Source organism: Varroa jacobsoni, unplaced genomic scaffold, assembly GCF_002532875.2.
Source record: "Varroa jacobsoni isolate VJ856 unplaced genomic scaffold, vjacob_1.0 scaffold_73, whole genome shotgun sequence".
Lineage (NCBI taxonomy): Eukaryota > Metazoa > Arthropoda > Arachnida > Mesostigmata > Varroidae > Varroa > Varroa jacobsoni.
In genome coordinates this window covers 32,487-54,076 of record NW_019212975.1, presented here as the reverse complement: position 1 = coordinate 54,076, position 21,590 = coordinate 32,487, and the positions used below count along the sequence as shown (strand labels likewise).

The following is a 21,590-nucleotide window of genomic DNA, read 5'->3' as shown; positions in this document are numbered from 1 at the left end:
GTTGACGCAAATAAATTTTCCCTTAATATTTTTTGTAATTTACCTCTTATTCGGTAATATATCGCGAACTGGGTGCATAATCAGCGTCAGCTGAACCGCGTGCTCTTATAGTGGTGTGTTTGTCTTTCAAAAACCAACATATGTGTAAGACAATGCCGTTGATATCGATTTAGACACCGATTAGTAAGCGTTCGAGCGCGCTTTGTGCACCCTCACGTCACGGTCATCGTTGCCACCGCCATCATTTCCCTAATCATCATACAGTTCTTATTGTGAAGTCGCAGGTATGTTATTCTGTATGATAATCCACATCCTCAATGAATCGAATAGTTCAATCTATGAAATATAGCCACTCTTTTCTCAGAGACAAGATTTGCTTCGCTATCTCCGTCGGTACGATCCATGGCACGGGTAGCGCAGAACTGGCGCCCAAAAATTTGCCGCCAGCGTGTCGTGGCGCTGTCAGCGCTTCAGTTGAACTTTTTTGTGTTTACCGTACGTAGTTTTTTCATCGAATCTCCTTGTTATTCTCTAATAAGACCGAAAGCGCTGTCGTAGCCGATACGTTAAGGAAATGACAAGACGCATTCGTCTCGTGGCACCGATTACATTTTACCAATGAGTTAATCAATGAAATCTAGGGAGAAATATCGTCTTCCAGCTTGAATTGGCAGTTGTATATACAGTGGGTATTATTCTATTTGAGCTCAGCCAGTATGCTGGCTTATCTTATTCGCACGCTGGGCTTATTTGAGACACTTTTTTATTTTCCCAAAATTTTTTGTGTTCGTACGTAAATCAGCAGTCTCGTGATAACTAACTTATAGCAGTTTGAATCGATATGTTTCGTATACTGCATTTTGTAGGCTTTCCACTGAGAAATGTCTTATCTCAGCCTACTTTCTCCCCTTACATATATATGTATATATATATATTTGGGTATCACAAGTCACGTGCAAGCTTGTTTATTAAAAAAAAAAAAAGCCTAACGAACACGTAAAGCTTCGTAGTCTTGATGATATCGATGATTACATTGATGGTACCGCTAATTGAGCATGTCACGTCTTAAGATTGAACGAATTTTTGTGGTGTTTTTGGAGGGTTCCTTTTTCACTCTCAATTTTGTCTAAGCGCCGCGTTATATCTGCTCGCGGTTGCCGTAACTCTCATTCCCGGAACTGATTCTCGTCTTGAAATGCGTTTACAACGAAACAGAGCGACATGCTTGTCGTTACTTTGTGGACGGGCTTGGGTCTGTGCTGAGTTGTGACGAGGTACAATAATACGGCGGGCAAAAGATCTCCTTGGATGTCAGACTGAGCCAAGGGCAACTGACAAGTTGGGTTATCTGGTTGTGGTGCCTGCGATCCTTGAGAAAGTTAGAGCCAATGAGGTAAAGCAACTGTGAAGGACATAGGATCGTCATTTGTTCGCCGTTTTGTGTGTGCCGCGGTGGATGTCCAGAAATCGGCAAATGTGCACTATACGAATTGGTTTAAATTTTACATAAAGTCCGGAACGTGAATATGGTGGCGTTGTAGATATTGCTACCCGTTGCGTTGAGATTTCCAGAATGTCCGATCACTCCAGAAATCCAGTGCTGGACGATGAAGTAAGTTGTAAAAAACAAGATACGAGGAACGATGGTCAGCGTCTAAGTAATGTTGAGCTTGTTAGTTAGCTTTGGGACAAGTTAAATGATTACTCGTTTGTTCATGACGTAATTGCGTTGCCGTTGATTACTACTTCTTGAGTAGGATGAGCAACTGTCAGTGGGCACTATGTGGCCACCGCTAAGTAAAGTTAAATGATATCCGAACGATTAAACTTATTATATATAATCATTGTTAACAGAATTGCAATTTTACAACTACAAGAGTAAAAGTCAAACGGCTTAAACGTGTCTAAATATATATAGAAAATCTATCAAGTTTTTTGGGAGAGACCAATGTTTTTCCCAAAGGCACAAAATAGAGGGCGTTGAGCTATACATGATAATATGGCTTTCTTTTCAAATTCATTTCTGATTTAGCTGCACCACTGTTGCTTTGTTTCGGGCATCCTTTTAAAGACCAGTGATAATTAATCAAGGTCAATTAAATATGTCTCTATGAATTCTCTGGGAACATAACAACATCTTTCAGAGTAATACGTCATTTTCATATCTAATTGGCTATCAGATGCAAGTAAATATGACGCAAAGACTCTATCATACTTCTTTATACTATAGCGTCATTGTATCTTTTCCAATTGTATGCGAAAAATTCATAGTTTTCTCAAAATAGAAAATAAGCGACGTTTATGTAAAATGCATCTTTCTCAGATGCTGAAAGATATCTTTGGAAGACATATTTTTTTTTATATATGTGGCTTTAATAGTCGATTTACTGCGACGGCCGGTCGCCTATAAGACAAAACGACTAAGTCCTAAAAGATTCCTTTTTTTTGAAATTCGTTGTTGGCCCGAACCTGTTTCTCAATACCTTTTTTTCGACTATCAGCTACCAACCCGCCGACCCCAAATCTAATCTGCGCTAACAGCCATCAGCGATTAAGATGTTTGCTCTATTTTTCAGTGACGTTCCATTGGGTCCTGTTTGACGTCTATCTTCTAATTGTCTCGGTGCCTCTCGAAACATGGCTGAGGAAACTCATCTGTTGGTCGTTACCCGGCAAAAAAACTCTTTACCTTGTTTGTCCATAGCGTATCTGGTTTATGATCCTTCGTTCCGTGTTGAAGCGGATCGCTGGAGAGATTAACGGGATATGCTGGAGGCATCGAGGGGAAATTTGCAAATGTCATACTCATCGTGGTCAATAAAATGAGGGAACCATTATTTGGCTAGATGTAAAGACGCGCGGTTAGTGTGGGGGGCGGGAGTGTGGATAGCTGTTAATGTTGATGGTCGCCTGTTTTTCATTGGAGACCGGTTACTTGTAAACCATATAAGCAGAACTATTGTGTCATACTTTGCATACGCATTCCACGCACACGTATACCTTTACGAATTGTGCAACTTGATATGGTACAAACAAATTCATCAACTGCCTGCTTTTTTTTTCTTTAGTTCTGTCAAGTTCCGTCAACTACGACTGTGGGACCAAATGTTGACATTATCAAAGAGGCACTGATGCCTATTGAAGAACCATGCCTTCCTACAAGTTAACCTCCCTCCATAGCATTGGTACTATTGTAGCATCGGCGTACATGTTGAACTTACAGCCTCCGACCGTCTCCGACTTAAGCGGCAGTTGTGTGTATATATATGATATGGTGAAAATGCTGAACTATGTGTGATTTGCACAGTTGTTAACAACGCCCGAACCTCAACACGCAAAACGATCTTATTGTAACGTCTTGTTTATTGTTGTGATAGCGCGTATTGCTACGATTGTTGTTTCCGTATTGTTCAACGATCACGAAGTGGTAACAGACGATGTTGATACGTAATTTACCGTATCGTTTCTAAGCGATACAAACTGTTCGTACTTCGCCTTCGCATTTAGACGGCTATCGCGGGTTACAGGTTCAGGTCCGCAGAACATCTGGTTAATAGCGATATTTTTGCGTCGTAGCAGCGGGGCGGACACGTAATAATCTGTAGCGTACGAACGAGCTGGTACGATGTTCGTATGCGGGAGCAGTGGCGTAACATGCCGTTTAGAATGTGATAAACAAATGGGTCGGCTGTATGTTAGGGCTGCGAAACATTACGCCGTCTACAAGTAAACAAGATATTGATTCGACTGCTTTAACCAGAACAGAATAATGATCACATTATTCTGTTCTGGTTAAAGCATATGCGGAAAACCGACGCCGGGTCATCACCCTGACCCAGGCGTCACTTTTACCGTCGCTAGAAGCAAAGCAAAGTTGAAAAGTGGCTGAAAATGCAGCAGAGTGATTTCTTTTAACGCTTGTTATTGAAACCCGATAGGACCGCTGAAACGGACTCATGAGTAAGTCCGTTTTAGCGGTCCTATTGTTCAAGTATTTTAGCATGAAGGGGGTAGTTTCGAGTGACCGATGCCTCACTATCATGCGGCCTGTTATAAAGGGCAATTTGATGCAGGTCTTGACATGTCTTTTCGGACCGAAAAGGACCTCCCGCAAACGCAACCATACCGTCATCCTCCCTGGCTTAGAAAATATAGTTACCAATCTTAGCTACTGGTCGTGTCTAATTTTTTTTTTAATGCTTTTCCCGCCCTAGTCTCTTAGCGTGCCATTGTTTATTCTGATGTTATTATTATGGACAGTAGGTCGAATTCATCATTGGAATAACAAGCGCCATGCATGGCGAGATGCGAAGAGACATTAGAGGTGGTTGTTATAGGCCAACAGCGGTGAATATCATTGCAAAAATAACAGCGTCAAACATCACTGACCGTTGAACCCTACGGGCTCTGGCGAGTCGTTATAATGCGATCACATAGATAAACGGGCAGTTTTTAGACCGCCTTAGAAGGAAGCTTGCCTGGTCTGTCTCGATATTACCCTATCGCATTTTACGCACAGATATAGTTATATATAGATATAGAGCAGAGTGAAAATCAACCGAAGTCGGACCCCGAGGCAATTTCGATGGTGAAACATTGTTTACGGTTTAAAACCTACAGGAGATAATGAGCTTTTGGTAATTAGCTATTCCCGACTGTGTATTCAGTACATTTCTGCAGACCGCATTTTGTTGATGTTCTGTTTAACTTTTATTAAAAGTTAAAAGGCTTGGTCTTCTGAATTTCGAAATAGCCTCAAATATGCAATAGTTTTATAATTCTCTGAATTGTGAGTGAATATGCCGCTCATGAATTGGCCTGTAAGAAGTTAGGCCTATTCTGTAAAGGGCGAACCATCGGCCCGTCGTGTAAATGTCGTATTGTGAGACGTGAGACGAAGGAAAAAGGTTTCGCAGTTGCTGCTGTCAAAAGCTAAAATTAGGAGCTATAGCTGGAAACATATGCAATAGTCTTGGGCTGTGATACTTTTCAGTGGTCCAAAATGAATATTCTGTATTTGCCACACTCTGCCAGCTATGAATATTAACGCATACAGATATCTACGAATAGCATATAGAAAAAACCGGCAACAGCAAAGCTTTAAGCGAATGACGTGTCAAGAAAGGCTAATACCGAAAATAGGTTTAAGTGTTTAGGTGCGACGCGCTGCCTAAAGTTACTATGACCTATAATGAAAAGCTCTGGACCACTTTGATTAACTGACGACATCCGTCAGACGTTTTTGTACAGCTGAACGCTAGGCACTCGAAACAAGCACCTCGGTCGCCAAATAGAACAGCCCGCTTTGGGTAGCACAGCCATTCAATAATGAAAAAATACAGGTTGTAGAATAACATTGATTATGAAGATGAACGCGTCACCATCGAACTGCTGGCAGCGTAGATCACTGCAGATTAAAAGATGCAGTTCTTATCTCTTTACACAGAAACACACACGGGACAGGTAATTTACGAGTGGTGTGGTGGTATGCCCTCTGTGCATATCAGACCCAAAACCTTCGAAACATAGTTGATTAGCTATAGATTATATGTAGTTGAAAGTGAGCTAGAGTTAAAAAGTGTACCAGATTTATTTTCAATCTGACAATTCTATTTGTTCGAAGTGGCTATTCTTACATGGTTTTGACACACGCATACATTGCGGGAAATGTAACGAATCTCGAGCCCCCAAATTAAGGCTGATAGAAGCTGTCATAATATGCTGGTGTTTCTTCCCGAAATGGTCATGCTGTCTTGATGATTTATTCATTCATCATGATTCAGGTGTTGCCTGAAGATTTGGTAGATAATGAACCGCCGTATGATGACGTGATTGGCCTCCTTTGCCCCAATCGGTTGTCGGCAAGTGAATTTAACATTAACGTCAAAAATAGGCCGTACTAAGCAACGTTGCATCTGGTCCATTAGCTACCTGCATCATTTAGATAGCATGTCTGGTTGATGGCCTGCGATATGTTGCGGCTCGGATGGCTCATTATATCATTGGAATCTGTGAGTCAGGCCATCTTGAATGAACACGTGCCCCAGTTCATTTTGGGCGACTATTTTTGTCATGTTACTAATCGTCGTTTTCATTTTACGACAGAAATGACCTCGACCAGCTCGAGCAACAGGCGGAATCCTTTTAAATGTATGTTGTTCATATCTATGATAAAATATCTGCTATCTCATCTATGCGGTAGCGGGCGTCTCGTGAACAGCTATCCGATCGAGGGTGTACTCGTATATTGTGTGTGTTGCGTGATAGCGGTGACTCACTGTGAGCTTGCATTCTATAGCGGCCCAGTTTTTTGCCCCCGCAGCAACCGACTGGGACTTTAAAGTAGTTTAGCGTTTTTTTTCTGGCGGGATGAAATGCCGTTATTGATAGCTGTTCAGTGGTTGATCGTGCTGCATGTAGGACCGCACACACAGGTTGCGGGTTGCGAAGGCAAAACGAATTGACATATTTATGGGCTTAACATTGTTGCGTAGCTGACAACGAAGATAACCCGCCAACGTAGGCAATGGGCAGAAGCGACTCTCAGACGAGCAAGGAAGCAGCCGTCCTCGCGTTACTAGGACCTCGCGACACCCGCGGCATTCAATCTGAGTAAACCTTCTTGCAATAGAATTCATGCAGCCTTTTGACGTAGGTTTGTTATTCCGAAAAGGCGTCAAGAGCGTATAATGTCTGCTACGAGGACGTTTTTGTGCAAGGAAAGACATCGTTTAGAGGCTGAGATATCATTCCGCTACACACTATGCACATACATTATTTTTAGAAGAGTATTCGAACATTATACCAAGAAGATTTCTGCTATTTTAAAGTTTTTTTTTTTTTTTATTATAAAAATATAACAGTGGTAATTCGTACACACGTGTTTTGAATACGCCTGTTTCATATTGTATCTCAACGTCGGTATCGCTGACGGACACTTGATTTAATGTGAGCAATTTCCTCCTATTCGTGTGTGGCAGGGCGCGTATTTGCACCGCTGTAGGACCATCGTCCTCTGTACCGTTGTTTCGAGGCACTTAATATTTTGTCGTACTTTTTTCTTCCAAAGTAACCACGGTCACACCAAAATCAGATCGATGATTTCGTGAATATATACCTTGCTAGTAGGCTTGATAGAAATTAGCTCTTTCCACAGATGTTTCAGTTTCGCCTTTTCTTTCGCCCTCCTGACATGCTTCACTTGATATATTTATTTATTTATTATTTAATGATACTTTTAGTGCATTATATGCTAATAGAATGATTTAGACCAGCAACCCCTTCATATTTTTATTCATGAATAAGGAGCCTGGAACCATCCGCCGTCGACATATCCTACACGACAAATATGATTAAATTCTAAGAAATATTTTATCAAACCGTCTCCATAAAACCTATTCCTTGTGCCGTAAAATGTCAAGCTCCACGCCGTTGGGGGTTTGAAAACTCAGGTGAATGTCGACGGTGGATGACATCTTTTTTATTTATAGCTCGCAACACTTTACGTTACTAGTTTTACTATAGCTTATGGAGATGATGGCCGCCTTGGCAAAACCAAATATTAACATAGTACGCTAGACTAGTACAATATTTTTATTTAGTGATTCGCGTTAATTGCTATTTTTCTGACGTGACGACTTGGCCCTATTTATTTGTTTTTCAATACCTTTTCAAGGAGTACCTGGATGACTCAGACGAACCGGACCGTGGTGTGGATGTGGCCAATTTCCGGGCCGGTTTCTCAGGGCCGCGTAACTTTACGCTTGTACAATCGCCCACCCGAGAGGACAAGGCACCCTTGCCGCCATCAGTTATCTCGCTTGACTTTCAGCGAGTTTCTATCACAGGTTGGTAAAAAGATTTATCTTTTTTTAAAGAGTTTTACAATTATAACCGACAAGGAATATTTTAGTGGCACATAAATTCGACCGCGTAAACAGGTCGCGCAGTAATTAAACGTATCTGACATGGGTCAATAGGTATTTATGTCTGTACTATATATATATATACATATAATAATAATACTTACACTATCGCCGCTTATAGGCATTTAGGGCCGCACTGAAATGTAAGTCAGTGGGAGTCAGCGCTTATATCAGTCGTGCAAAGCCATACATTTGAGACCTAATGTTTCTCCAACGCTTGAAATAGCGTACAGACCCTTGGCGCCATAAACAGTTCCAATGTAAGTTTGGGGTCCGCATATTTCGAATACATCCTCTATAGAAAATTCTTGGCAGTTAATTACGCATTGAGATACAGTTCGTAATGTATTAAATAAATACAATATTAGGATTAGTAGGACAACATGGTAAACGACAAGGAAATATCACCTCTTCTGCAAATCTCACTTTTTTCTTTCCTGGCTGCTATGTTATATAACAAGATGCAGCGCAGACAGTTAGCCCCGAACGCATACAAACGCTCTATGTTATTCGTTGCGTGTAGATTTTCTTTTCTATCATACGGGCTTAATTTGAAAGGTCGTTGGTTAGCAGTTACTGTTGCAGATTCTAGACTATTTGAAAAGCCCGCTGGAGTGGTCTGATATGAGCGGTAGCTAACGTTGGCGCAATATCACTATTGAGCAAGCATCGACTCGCAACTTAATGGCATTGTACTATAACGTATTGTTGCTTTCCCTGTTGCACTCACATGCCGATACGCAATACGTAAATCTGGAAAGAAATGTTGTTTTTTACATTACGACAACAATAGCCGGCGGCTGGAACAGTGGCATGGCAGCACCGTCACGAACACCATTGACAGCAGCGACAACATGAAGAATAATGACAGCAACAGCGCCACCAGCACCAACAAGAAAAGACAAACTTGTTTGTCCAGTTCTTAGTATTGCCCTTGTGGTTATTCTTCTGACACCAGCGCCAACATCAGAATCATAAAAGAATATCTGCATTAATGTTGTTCATGTAGCACAGATGGATTCGCGAGTAACATGCTCGCAGCTGGACTGCGGGCTTAATAAAGAGAACCGTAGACTGGAAGAGGTTGCTTGTCAGTGTAAATCACTTTTCGTGTTAGGATTCCAACTCAAGACTTTAGAGCTGATTACGTCCACGTAAAAATCGTGCAGTATCTATGGGAATATTATTGGTGACGATAAATGTTTAACCTGCAGTATGGCGATCCTCCGCCTGTGTCGGTTTTCAAGGAAATGTTCCTCACATTTCCATGAGAATGGCTGAGCTCCTTGACTAGACAATTCACTGAAAAAACATTCTTTGAGAATCTGTGCTTTCCTAATGGATTTTCTTAGTCTGTGTACGACCGGACTTGAGCTAGAAAATTATACATTTTCCATATGCACTACGACACGCCATTGCGCTTATGGTATTCTAAGTTGGTTGTGACAATAGCTGTACAGGGTTGATTATCTCTGTAAATGTTTTGCAGGCGAGGACACATCTGGAGTTCCATATGAAGACCTTCTTACAGCTGCCAGTATGCTTGTTAGTGCCCTCATTATGCGGCATAAATACTGCAAAGCTTCCCTGCAACGATTCCCAAAGGTACGGCTAGAGCCCGAGAAAATTTGTCGAATCCATCAGGCCACGAATCGCCTTAATGTAACAATTACTTGGTCGGATTATAGCTTAAATACAATCCATTCAAAGGACAACCAGAATTGTCTCAGTTCCTAATGTTTATCAAAATCCTAATTCGTGCTTTCAGGTTACGGAGCACTTCATATTCGGCGGTTCGAAAACGTCAGATTACGAGACACCGCCGTGTAAACTGGAACCGGAGTACGTGCACACTGAACCTCAGAAGGTTTCTGATCCATGGTGTGTAGCTAGCGGAATGAATTCGGCTGGACTTTCGTTTGAAATGCATGATGGTGTCGTGCAGGCATGTAGCTCAAAGGGTGAGATCCAGCCATTCCAGTTTATCACACTGCAGGAATTCATTCGCGATATGAATCTCTTGTGCGCGATGATCTCTGACGGGCCGCTGAAATCCTTTTGTTACCGTCGACTTTCCTATTTAACGAACAAGTTCTCAATGCACGTCTCGCTCAACGAAATGAAAGAGCTGCTCGCCCAGAAGAGCGTACCTCATCGGGACTTCTATAACATTCACAAGGTTGATACGCACGTGCATGCCGCTTCGTGTATGAATCAGAAACATCTACTACGGTTCATCAAGAAGAGGATTAGAGTGGACGCCGATGACGTCGTATGCAAGGTATTCACGTAGCTCTTGTATAGTTTTAATGTTTCGTGTGGCAATAATGGTCATTAGTAATGCTCGAGTGCGACTGGTTGCCTGAATTAGCATAGAGGTTAACTTTGGTCGGCATCGAACAACACAGAAAAGTTAGAACAACACTCGGAAGTATGACGGTATTTTCATCAAACCCGTCAACGGCTCATGGAAAACCTATGCGATAAAATAAACTTGTTTATTATACACACAATGTTTTTCGTTTGTAGGATAAAGTAACCGGCGAGATGACTCTACGTCAAATGTTTGAAAAAATGAATCTGACAGCATACGATTTAAGTGTAGACACGCTTGATATGCACGCTGATCGGAACACGTTCCACCGATTCGATAAGTTTAATGACAAATACAATCCAGTTGGTGAATCACGCCTTCGGGAGATCTTCTTGAAAACCGATAATTATATAGGAGGCAAATACTTTGCTGACATCATTAAGGAGGTTAGTAGCTTTTTATTGAGTGCACCTTAACTTTATTTTAAAAAGGATGATTAAGTTATTGTGATTACGTACGACGTCGGGGCACCAGAGTAGAACTCATCTGTAAAATAAACTATATTTTTTTTCTCTATGGTCACCTGGTTTAGCGAGCTGATACTTACCTAATCATGAATCTTTGCAGGCATAACATTTTTTATGAGTTCATTTTTCTACGGGTAGATGTCAAGTTAATCAACTAATAACATGAATGAAACAATAAAATCTCATTTAACGGAAATATCCAAAGCTTTCAACCTATTTTCGAAATAAGACTCGTTGTTTTTCCTGGGATTTTTTTACACCTCCTGTAGGTGATGTCTGACCTTGAAGATAGCAAATATCAAAATGCAGAACTTCGACTATCAATATATGGACGATCTCGTAACGAGTGGGATACGTTAGCCAAATGGGCATTGCAGCATAACGTCTATTCCGACCACGTACGATGGATCATCCAAGTAAGACTCGTACCCATGCGACTTAGTAAGGATATTGGAGTATGCTACTAGATAACTGGAGAAGTATAAAGGTCGCCCTTTACAAGGCTTTATGCTACTAGCTAATCCTTTAGTGATATTTTGTGCTTCTTGTCCATTCATCTACTGCTAAAATCATTATCATTAACTATTACAGATACCCCGTATCTACGATGTCTTCAAGGCGAATAAAATTGTGGACAACTTCGAACAATTTCTTACAAATATCTTCCTTCCGTTGTTCGAGGTAACAAACGATCCGTCCAGCCACCCTGAGCTGCACCAGTTCCTCAACTACGTCATTGGACTAGACTCGGTTGACGATGAATCGAAGCCCGAATATCCCATGATCGACAGAGAAGTGCGAATAAAACTGTTACTATACGCTATCCCTATATATAGCGTATATATATACGATATCCCTATATATATCCCTATATATCCCTATATATATCCCTATATATATCCCTATATATATATATATACACCACATCTTTCGTTCGATTCGTGGCGTGTATATGGAGTGCGTCTGTGAGTCAAGAAGATTTCCTATATCGAAATAGAAATAGCAGACGTATAGATATGTACGGTGTAGGAAATGTTCAATATGTCGTCCCTTATAGGCGTAATGGAAACTGCTACTTGTATCTTACAGGTTCCACTTCCAGCCTCGTGGTCACACGAAGAGAATCCAGCCTACGTTTACTATCTTTATTACATGCACGCCAATATGGCTGTTCTTAATCACTTCCGTAAATCACGTGGACTAGAGACGTTCGTACTGCGGCCACATTGCGGCGAAGCCGGGCCTATTCAGCATCTTGTTGGGGGTTTCTTATTGTCTGAAAGTATCAACCACGGACTGCTTCTAAGGAAGGTTTGTACATGCTCTCTCTAGTCAACAGTATATATGTAAGACCACGTGTTATTGCTGAAATGAAGGGAACACCTATTTTTCAGGCCAGTATCGTGTCTAGTTGAGCATGAAGATTTAGAGACTCGATAGCCTCATCCATGGCGTTTACGGTTGTAGCAACACCTATCTGCGTGCCGTAGACGAAATGAAACCATTTCATCTGACACATTTTATGGACGGTCATTATGCTGTTTTGAGTATTGATACTCGGCTTGCCCCTGTCGCTGCTGCGCTCGCTCTGCATGATCTAACAGTGCTTACAATTTTGTGGATTCCTTTTTGTAGGTACCTGTTCTCCAGTACCTGTATTATCTGTCGCAGATCGGCATAGCCATGTCCCCATTATCGAACAACTCGCTCTTTTTGAATTACCACCGTAACCCACTTATTGAGTATCTCAATCGTGGGCTCTGTGTGTCCTTATCAACAGACGATCCCCTCCAGTTTCATTTTACCCGTGAACCACTCATGGAGGAGTACTCAATCGCTGCTCAGGTGAGCAAGCTGTAACCCTTATAACACAAAAATATATATAATGGGGGTTACGCGGCACCGCAAGGGGCTACGACCATATCGTACTGACCAACCATAACGTCTATTTAATATTTTCCTGTTGTAGAAACAATATTTCGCTCTCCGATCCAATGTTCTTTCGTATTAGATTACTAATTAGTTGTGGCATTACTTTCGATTGATGTTGTACAGGTCTGGAAGTTGAGTAATGCAGACATGTGTGAGCTAGCGCGAAACAGCGTACTCATGAGCGGTTTCCCTGAACCCTTCAAGCGACACTGGTTGGGCGCCGGCTTCGAGCGGGAGGGCGTTGAAGGCAACGATGTCAGGAAGTCCAACGTGCCCGACATTCGCGTTGCCTACCGGTGCGTGCAGCGAAATTCGGCCCAAATCAAATCTTCCTTCCGAAGCTAAATATAATTAGCCTCAAACCTAACCTAGCTATCGATGTGCCAACATTGATCCATATTTTCGTTCTTTTTTTAAGAGTTCTACAAGTACTTTAATGAAGCTCGAATTTAAACATTTCTGTGTGGCTTCTGATTCTTTTCAATTGTGGATTTCAGAGGCTAGTCAGGATTTTGACTTGCCGAAATGTTTCTACCTCGAGCGTATCGCAATCGACCAACTACTGCTAGCCAAAAAAAAAGAGAAATAATCTTTTAAAAAACCTTTACCTAACGCTCACATATCTTCGTTTTTGTGTGTTACTATGACTCGTTTGAATTTTCAGATTTGAAACGCTTGTTGAAGAATTGGACATGTTTTCTGCAGTAATGCAAAAAAGACGGGCCGAATTCAACCAATAGAATTATCCTAATTATTAAGATTTACGTATCAACCAGTTCACAATAATTATTCTCATTACTAATATGACTTACTGCTTTAATATTAGATATGATAGCTTTAGCTCAATGGCTACATATGATATAGATCTCGGTTTGAGAAGCATTCTACTAAGCTGGATATTCTGTAAAAGGTTCACAAAACTGATCACGGTCAACGACGAGCGATTTGCCTTAAATTATGGCCCGAATAGGTTGAATCTATTGTGTAATAATAGAATTGTATAAGGTAAAAAAAAGATAGGTATCTTAACATGGAGGGTATGCTGGGCCGATACAGCATCGTGCTTGCCGGATTGTTGATCTCGGCAGGCCTCGTAGACTACGAACCTCACCGGCAAAACCGTCCCGCAGCATGTTGACCATATCAGCAGCATCACCCTTTGGCTGTGACCTGTTTGGAAACTGAAGCAAACGAATATCTGTATTGGAGAGCAAGTTAGAGATAAAAGTTTAACCAAACGAACCTGAAGGTTAGCAGCGGACGCCGTAGACGATAATCGTGAAGGCTCCTCCCAAACGGCCTCGCATATGACGACGTACCCACACTGGTCCACGTACAATCATCACACGATCAAAGACTTATACATAGATATGTATAAGTATATCAAGAAAGTATATGTCAAAAAAACCAATAATAAAGAGAGCTTATTTACTCAAAAATATAGCGTGGCATTATCTTTCTAACGGCAAGTAATTATGTTCACTGTAGAAATACCCAATATTTCTATCCGTCTTCCATGTGAAGCCGATAGTCGAGCTTGTATTTGGGATGCAGCATGGATTTAATTTTCGGTTTTTTTTTTTTGCTAAGCAGGCCACTTTGGTTGTGTTTATGTACGTTTAATATTGAATACCAATATATATAGTCATAAACACTACTTCATAAAGAATTTGTTTCGTTCCATATGCCGCTCCCTCGCAGGTCTCTCAAAAATGACTAATTATAAAAATTTTCTTATGCTGTAAACATAAATGAAAATTGTTAGATATATCGAAGATGATTATCAAATTGAATTCATGTTTGATTATTGCAGCAAGGTACAATATCTTCAGTTACTTATATTGTGTTCTCACACCAGCTAGCTAGTCCCTATGCTGATACGTGTTCCCCCTACTGAACTTAAGCGTACGTGACGGTTTTCGTTCCCAGCCAAAGGTAAGGGAGCATGTGTCCGACTTCGGCGATATCTGTGACGTAACGATAGAAATAGAGCTATAATGTCATGATGAACAGATCCCGTAATTATTCATTTCCAAATTGATCTTGTTTAAAAAACAATTTAAAATACAAAATTAAAATTTTTATTTTTTTTTAAATTTTTCAAAAATAAAATAAAGTGTGCATATAGAAACATTGAGTTTCTACGTGATTTGAATATATTCTATGAAGTTATTGTGCCATATGTATGTGTCTTCATCGCTCGCGCTTGTATCGACAACTGAGAACGACATTTGATCGATGCATTTTTAGAACATTACTTGAGAGCATTCTTTACCACTCTGTATTTAAATAATAATAACATCACGCATCGCATAACGTATCGCTCGCGTACACAGTAAGGTTTGCGACTGAAAGTTGGAACAACAACAGTTCTACGATCCCGTAGAAATCAGCTGCCCGTGTACGTCCCTGTTGATTCAGGCGGCGTACGATGGCGGTAGCATCAAAGCAGACGATGAAGTGCACTGTGAAGCTATTACTACTGACGGTAAGTTAAATTACGTACTATTTTTTTTTTGTATGTTGTGACGGGGCTTGAACCAACTACTTGTGGATGCCTAATATGATACCAGATTACTGGAATCAGAGTGTATTGCAACGGTAATATATTAAATAGCATATTTACGATCTGAGAACGTATGAATTCAGTTTATCTTCAGTGATGCGATATAGATATTAAGTTGATCATATTCGCTTAGCCGAGGTAGACCACGAAACTGGGAGTTAACTAATAGAACGAATAAAAGTAAGTTGATTTAGATCCGTCAGCTGTATAAACCGATCTTTAAAGTAAGTACTCGACGTAAAACTTCATTCATCTTATTCAGGTTCAGGGTTGACGTGCTTGTTTACCAAGCTTGACGATCTGAGTCCAAAATAGGATGTAAGCACAGTTTGCTTCATGCCGACAGGGGCCCCTGTTCATCTCAAGCAATGTTTAACTAAAGCAGTACCTTACGAAGAACTCGAACTATTTCTTCAGGTAAGCATGCTTAAATGTACGCAACAGCGTAAATGCAACACTCTGCCAAGGACTTTAGATCTTTGCTCTGAATCTGATGCGCCAGAAGTGGTAGCCTGTCGGCGGTACTTACAGCGTAGGCTCCTGTTAGACGGCAACTACGTTTAACGTAGTAAAAGGGCCCTCACTGAAATTGATATGTCAAGCTTTTTTGTCTGATTTTGATTGTAACAATGGTGCTAATTTTCAGGGCGTCAGTTCCTCTTACTTGGATTCTTTCTAATATTTTGTTACATCAAACCTTAAAAAATTAAAACAATAAACTTGCTTGCGTCGCACAGTATTCCTAAATGTGACAGACGTCAGGGCAAGGTCTTACCCTTACCTTCACCTAGCCATTGTTTGGTGTACATAGTAATTGATTCAAGACGACGTAATCGCCTGGGGTACATTATGAAAAACTGGGTCCTTTACCGACGAGAATGAAGATGTTCTTTGGTGTGTCAAACTTCGGTGTGACGTACGTCATATCCTAGGGTTCGAGAATTTCTCTGGACACAACTAATGCGGAAGCCGTAATACGCGGACAGACCTCGTAGACGCATAGCTTCCGATAAGTATATGGTTTTCATTCACTTGTACCCAGTAAGATGAAATGCAGCACTATTGTTAGAGTTGGGAACACCAAGCTGTTTGGCTGTCATGCGAACGGATGGTACGACAATCTGTATCAAGCTTGAAAAATCAAAACTTCATAATTTCAATGAGTATTATTAGGCGGGATAAGGCCCAGCCAATTTCTATTCTCGCTGTCAAGAAATAGTATGTAAATTGTAAGTATTAACGAAGTGTTTCTTGCTTTCCGTAGTGTAATGTTGACAGGTTGATCATAGGGCATCGAAAATGGAAAAAAACCGTCGATCCGACCAAAGAGAATCCCATCAATTCTCAATGAAAATAGATCATGGATTTACACCTACGATGAAGGTTAGAGTGTGCACCAGTATAGACAATCTATCGTTGCTAACATTAATCAGTATACACGGAGAACGCCGAGGAATGGTTAGAAGCGCCTGTAGGTCAGTCAATTAATCGATATCTATTCGAGAAGGCACTCCAGGATTTTCGTAATTTTTTTTATAGTTTCTGAGACAGTATGTCATAAACTTGGCGTTGTGTACTGTGTACTCTAATATATAGGGAAGTACATACTTTCCTGCAGATTGGAGGATCGTATGGAGTATTGCGAGCCAGCGTCAGTGTCACGGTCGTTATTAAAAAAACTTCGCTTGATGAGGCTTTTTAGCTGACCTATTTTAGTCCAAGTCTTGTTATGTTAAAGCAGACCTATGCGTAGAAAGGACTTATTCTAGCGCAATCATGTAACAAAAATAAACATTTTACATATGGATAATATATTTGTGATTGAACTGCAAAGGCTAAATATAAACGAGGCAGATAGAACGCATTTGCTCCCGGTATTGTCGTAGACGTTTGACGGTTGGAAAAGAAAGATCAACTGAGCACGCTTAGCTCAAGAAAATCGGCTTTCTTAGTGAGTATTTGGTTACTAAGGTTGTTTCACTGACAGGTCGACGTTAGGTATACGATCCTTAATGTATATAATAGAGCATTTTTGCCTCTACGGTTCTGTATCTATCGTCCAGATAAACCAGGGTTTACCCGTATGACAGCTTTGCCCACTGCCACTTCATGATTTACTTACGTCTTCATTCATTTATTCCTAAGTACGACCAGACCCTTGCGTTTGCAATTAGTATGACGTCTTTAACATTCTGACCTGAATTCCTTAGGAATATTTAGACGAGTCCGATGACGTGGAAGAAGCACCCAATCTCAGTTGCCGACTCAGTGTATATGAACGCCCCAGGAAACAATCGGCTTCTACAGAGGCAGCCCAGTCGGACGTTAGTCTCCTGTCACCTAATACTATAGCGCTGGACTTCCAGAGAGTGAAAATTACAGGCATGTTCAATCAAGTTAGTGAACAATTCCCATTTGTTAACAATATGAAATTGATGTATCCTCTCTCGTAAAGCCTATGCCCTAAAAACACTTTTCTCAAAGGACTCTACGTAGCTAAAATTTATTTAACTAACATTATATATCGAAATGTGCTTTATCTCGCACTGCAGTTGAATTAGCTATGAATTAGGAAGGAGTTGACGAGGAAGATCTGCGCACAGTCTCTAATAGGTCGAGCAGTACCACTAACTCTTCGCTTTCTAGAAACGATGTAAAAACTATTTACAAGTGTTAGTCTACTCGAAAACCAGTATTTGGTACGCCTTACGTGTCTTAACGCTCCGCATGTGAACGGTTAGCGACTGGTAATCAGTACCTCATCACAACCAGCTAGTTCAATCAGAATGGTATATGTTACTTATGAGGTCCTTTATCTTAACGATTACTTGCAGGCCACGATATTTCGGGAGTGCCATTCGAGGAGTTTTTCTCGGCCTCTACTGCGCTCATCAACGCGCTTAAAATTCGGATGAAATATTGTAAAGCTGTTTATCACTCGTTTCCCAAGGTTGTCCGTCGTTTCTCGTTTGCTTGTAATTGATCGTCTAAGATTGTCACCATAGGCACCATATTTCGTTAATGATCAACAACGACTGCCTCAATGATTTTTTTCTCTAGAAAGTAGAAATTGAATTTCAGCTCATCGAAGATAAAGCCATATGTCCATGCAGACCCTCGTTGACGTTATATTGTAATTAGCATTATAGGTGACAGAAAGCATTATCACAGGCACGGTGAGTCTTGGCTCGTATGAAACGCCTGCGCTCAAGTTCGAACGGGAATACGTTCACACAATACAGCAGAAACCAACTGACCCGTTTTCATTTCCAATGACTATGGGGTCTGTGAACTGCACGATACGCATGCGAAACGGTATCGTTGGGGTCCTCACATCTCCTACTGAATCGGCGAGCAAATTCGAGTACACAAGCCTCTCGGAGTATGTGCAAGACCTAAATACTATGTGCTCCATGATCTCGGATGGGCCGTTGAAGTCGTTCTGCTACCGGCGACTGCAGTATTTGACCAACAAGTTTGCTATCCATCTTCCGCTAAATGAACGAAAAGAGCTCCAGGCGCAGAAGTGTGTATCCCATCGGGACTTCTACAACACGCACAAGGTCGACACTCACATTCATGCTGCGTCATGTATGAATCAGAAGCGTTTGCTCCGATTCATCAAAAATAAACTCAGGACCGATGGCAACAAGATCGTATTCAAGGTTCGTGTTGGATCGCAGGGTTAGTTCGCTTATCGATTCTTCGACATGAAGTAATAGTGGAGGAATACTAAAGGTAACGTAATTTAGGTAAAAAAATGGGCTTAGAACCAATTTAAAGGAAATGTGTGACCAGTATGCGATAGGCTTTATAGAGGTGAAGATAACTTATTTTCAGTTTAATACATATCTAAGCATGTGATTCGATTATTCTGAAGCTTGTAGCAGAACCAATCTGTATATAACAACAAATTCCTTTGAATTTTTAACAGGATCCAGATAAGGGAGAACTAACATTGCAACAAGTGTTCGACAGGTTGAACTTAACTGCTTATGATCTCAGTGTTGATACTTTGGACATGCACGCTGATAAAAATACGTTTCATCGTTTTGATAAGTTCAACGATAGATACAATCCCATTGGAGAGTCGCGTCTTCGAGAAATATTCCTCAAGACGGATAACTATATGGGCGGAAAGTACTTCGCCGAAATTATCAAAGAGGTGAAGGCACAAGCTGTTCTGTGTAATATTATGTTCGCTTCGAGCTTTATAGATATAACTATGAAGTAGTAACAGGTTTCTAAAGTACTTCCGTTCTATTCTAGCCGAGAATTACATTATAGTATAATGTAATTCTCGGCTAAGAACGGATATACACTTAACCAATTTGGTCTACTTTTAATTTAACGACTGTTCAGGCGTAGGGGAAAGGCAAAATAGATGAGTATATGGGTATATGGGCGTAGATTTCTGATCAATACAAACAATATTATGGAACGCAAAGCAATAAGAACTTCGCGAAAATCGATATCGTCTTGTCGAGACATGTATGGCGTTGTCTGTTGTGCTTGGTACGTACAAGATTACTTGCCGTGTTATATCTTCCATCGGTGCTGTATTCATTTCTTGTAGTGATAAAGAAATTTGAATCATCACTAATTGAGTGCCGTCTTTCATCTAGGTGATGGTTGAGCTCGAGGATAGCAAATATCAGAACGCAGAACTACGACTATCTGTGTACGGGCGCTCGAACAAGGAATGGGACAATTTGGCCAGATGGGCCATCCAGCACCAAGTGTACTCCGATCATGTGCGATGGCTTATACAAGTGGGTGACATTTTAAGCAGCGTGAACATAAAAACAAAAAAAACTATATAGTCTCCCTTTAGCGTTTTCGCTTTTTCTGTTCATCAAGAACAATGTCAAAGCAAGGTCATATATATATCTGAAGGTGTATACTATCTGAAGTCGTCAATCAGTCGCTAGGTAGGTAAAAAGATAAAAACTATTGTGGTTAGATCTGCTTTAGATTATTAAAAAAAAGTGCATAACGAAGAAAGAAAATGTCGCAAACATTCGTTATGAGCAGTCCATGTGATCGCTGTCGGTTGGGCGTCTATTATGCACAACTATTGCCTCCGAGGTAAATCCGTAGTGGCATATGTGTGTCCACCAACTGCCTTTTTCTGGGCCTGAAAAGTCTAATCACCTCAGTATGAGGTCGGGATATTAATAGGAATTGAAATCTCGCGTTGTCCTCAAGTCCCTCACGATCTACTTTTGATGGCGGTAATGCATTATTGTCTTTCGGGTCATCTCTTAGCTGGTTTGTAGCACTTGTTTCCCGTTCTCGAAACGTCTGTGTTTGTGCTTCAATATTCGATATTATAACACCAATATTCGACGAATGTCCGCCTGATGCTGTGGCCTTTGAAGAAACCAACCAAGCCTGAAGAAACCAACGATAGGCTACGGAGCATTGATTTTTTTCCTGGAATAAGCTCTCACATGTTTCTAGATGAATGGAATGTTTGTTAGTCAAATTTTGTTTGTTAGCGGCATGTAGTAGAACTCTTCTTTTTGGGATTTGCTTGTATACTCATGTATGTATAGACGGTAGGCTCCGTACAGAGATGATGTATCCGAGTACCGGGAACATGCAATATAATAAATATAAAAGTTAAAAATCACTCTCGAGCTGTTGACTCAGTTAAATCTGTCCGTACTAGTGAGGTAGTAAATTTGTCATGCCGCCGTCTGCTACCCCAGAAAACTCGGTTCTGCAGAACTCGTTTCGCAAAAAGCAAATATTTATAACGACAAACGACGATAAACTCGGCAGATACCAAAGGATTTTTGTAGGAAGCTGAAATAGGAAACGTTGTGTACCGTGAAGAGTGTCAGTTATAGACAGTTACAGCTTAAAGGGTGCGAAGTTGCATTATCACGAAGTGTAATGATGAACCAGTTCCGTTCTGAAAAAGTAATAACATAGTCTGTCTAACTTACGTCTCGTACAGATACCTCGTCTCTACGATATATTTAAGGCAAATAAAAACATCGATAATTTCGAGCAGCTTCTCGGAAACTTCTTTTTGCCATTGTTTGAAGTAACGAACGATCCTAACACTCACCCAGATTTGTACCAGTTCCTTCATTACGTGACCGGTTTTGATTCTGTCGACGACGAATCGAAGCATGAGGATCCCATGATCGATAAAGATGTAAGTGTCGACAAGTGACTATAGCTATTACTATCACATGCTTTTTTTTGCAGTATCTACACTTTGTTTGGACGAGTGTTTAAACGCCTGCGCACCTAAAAAAAAACGTGTTAATCGCGTCGATAGTGTATTTCTGCCTTTATATTATAAAGGCAGA

General features: G+C 40.8%; 2 protein-coding genes across 10 annotated transcripts in view; both read left to right on the top strand.

Annotated features, from left to right (window-relative positions):
* Window positions 1–14,139, top strand: part of LOC111262575 (AMP deaminase 2) — a 35,672-nt gene extending 21,533 nt beyond the window's left edge. For 7 of the 8 annotated variants that reach the window (XM_022836941.2, XM_086969274.1, XM_086969279.1 and 4 more), the window contains 10 exons: window positions 7,676–7,847; window positions 9,415–9,530; window positions 9,694–10,206; window positions 10,455–10,685; window positions 11,036–11,182; window positions 11,358–11,561; window positions 11,856–12,077; window positions 12,402–12,611; window positions 12,822–12,994; window positions 13,363–14,139. In XM_022836941.2, coding sequence (XP_022692676.1) covers window positions 7,676–7,847; window positions 9,415–9,530; window positions 9,694–10,206; window positions 10,455–10,685; window positions 11,036–11,182; window positions 11,358–11,561; window positions 11,856–12,077; window positions 12,402–12,611; window positions 12,822–12,994; window positions 13,363–13,438 — 2,064 coding nt within the window. In that variant the 3' untranslated portion in view covers window positions 13,439–14,139. Of the gene's footprint in view, window positions 1–1,205; window positions 1,613–7,675; window positions 7,848–9,414; window positions 9,531–9,693; window positions 10,207–10,454; window positions 10,686–11,035; window positions 11,183–11,357; window positions 11,562–11,855; window positions 12,078–12,401; window positions 12,612–12,821; window positions 12,995–13,362 lie in introns of those variants that run through there. The other variant, XM_022836949.1, reaches the window with a different exon arrangement.
* Window positions 14,140–15,141: 1,002 nt separating this feature from the next.
* The window catches only part of LOC111262565 (AMP deaminase 2), an 8,821-nt gene continuing 2,372 nt past the window's right edge, over window positions 15,142–21,590 (top strand). The window contains exons 1-9 of one of the 2 annotated variants that reach the window (XM_022836895.2): window positions 15,142–15,186; window positions 15,527–15,681; window positions 16,529–16,647; window positions 17,475–17,646; window positions 18,099–18,214; window positions 18,414–18,929; window positions 19,199–19,429; window positions 19,890–20,036; window positions 21,230–21,433. In XM_022836895.2, coding sequence (XP_022692630.1) covers window positions 16,564–16,647; window positions 17,475–17,646; window positions 18,099–18,214; window positions 18,414–18,929; window positions 19,199–19,429; window positions 19,890–20,036; window positions 21,230–21,433 — 1,470 coding nt within the window. In that variant the 5' untranslated portion in view covers window positions 15,142–15,186; window positions 15,527–15,681; window positions 16,529–16,563. Of the gene's footprint in view, window positions 15,187–15,526; window positions 15,682–16,528; window positions 16,648–17,474; window positions 17,661–18,098; window positions 18,215–18,413; window positions 18,930–19,198; window positions 19,430–19,889; window positions 20,037–21,229; window positions 21,434–21,590 lie in introns of those variants that run through there. The other variant, XM_022836909.2, reaches the window with a different exon arrangement.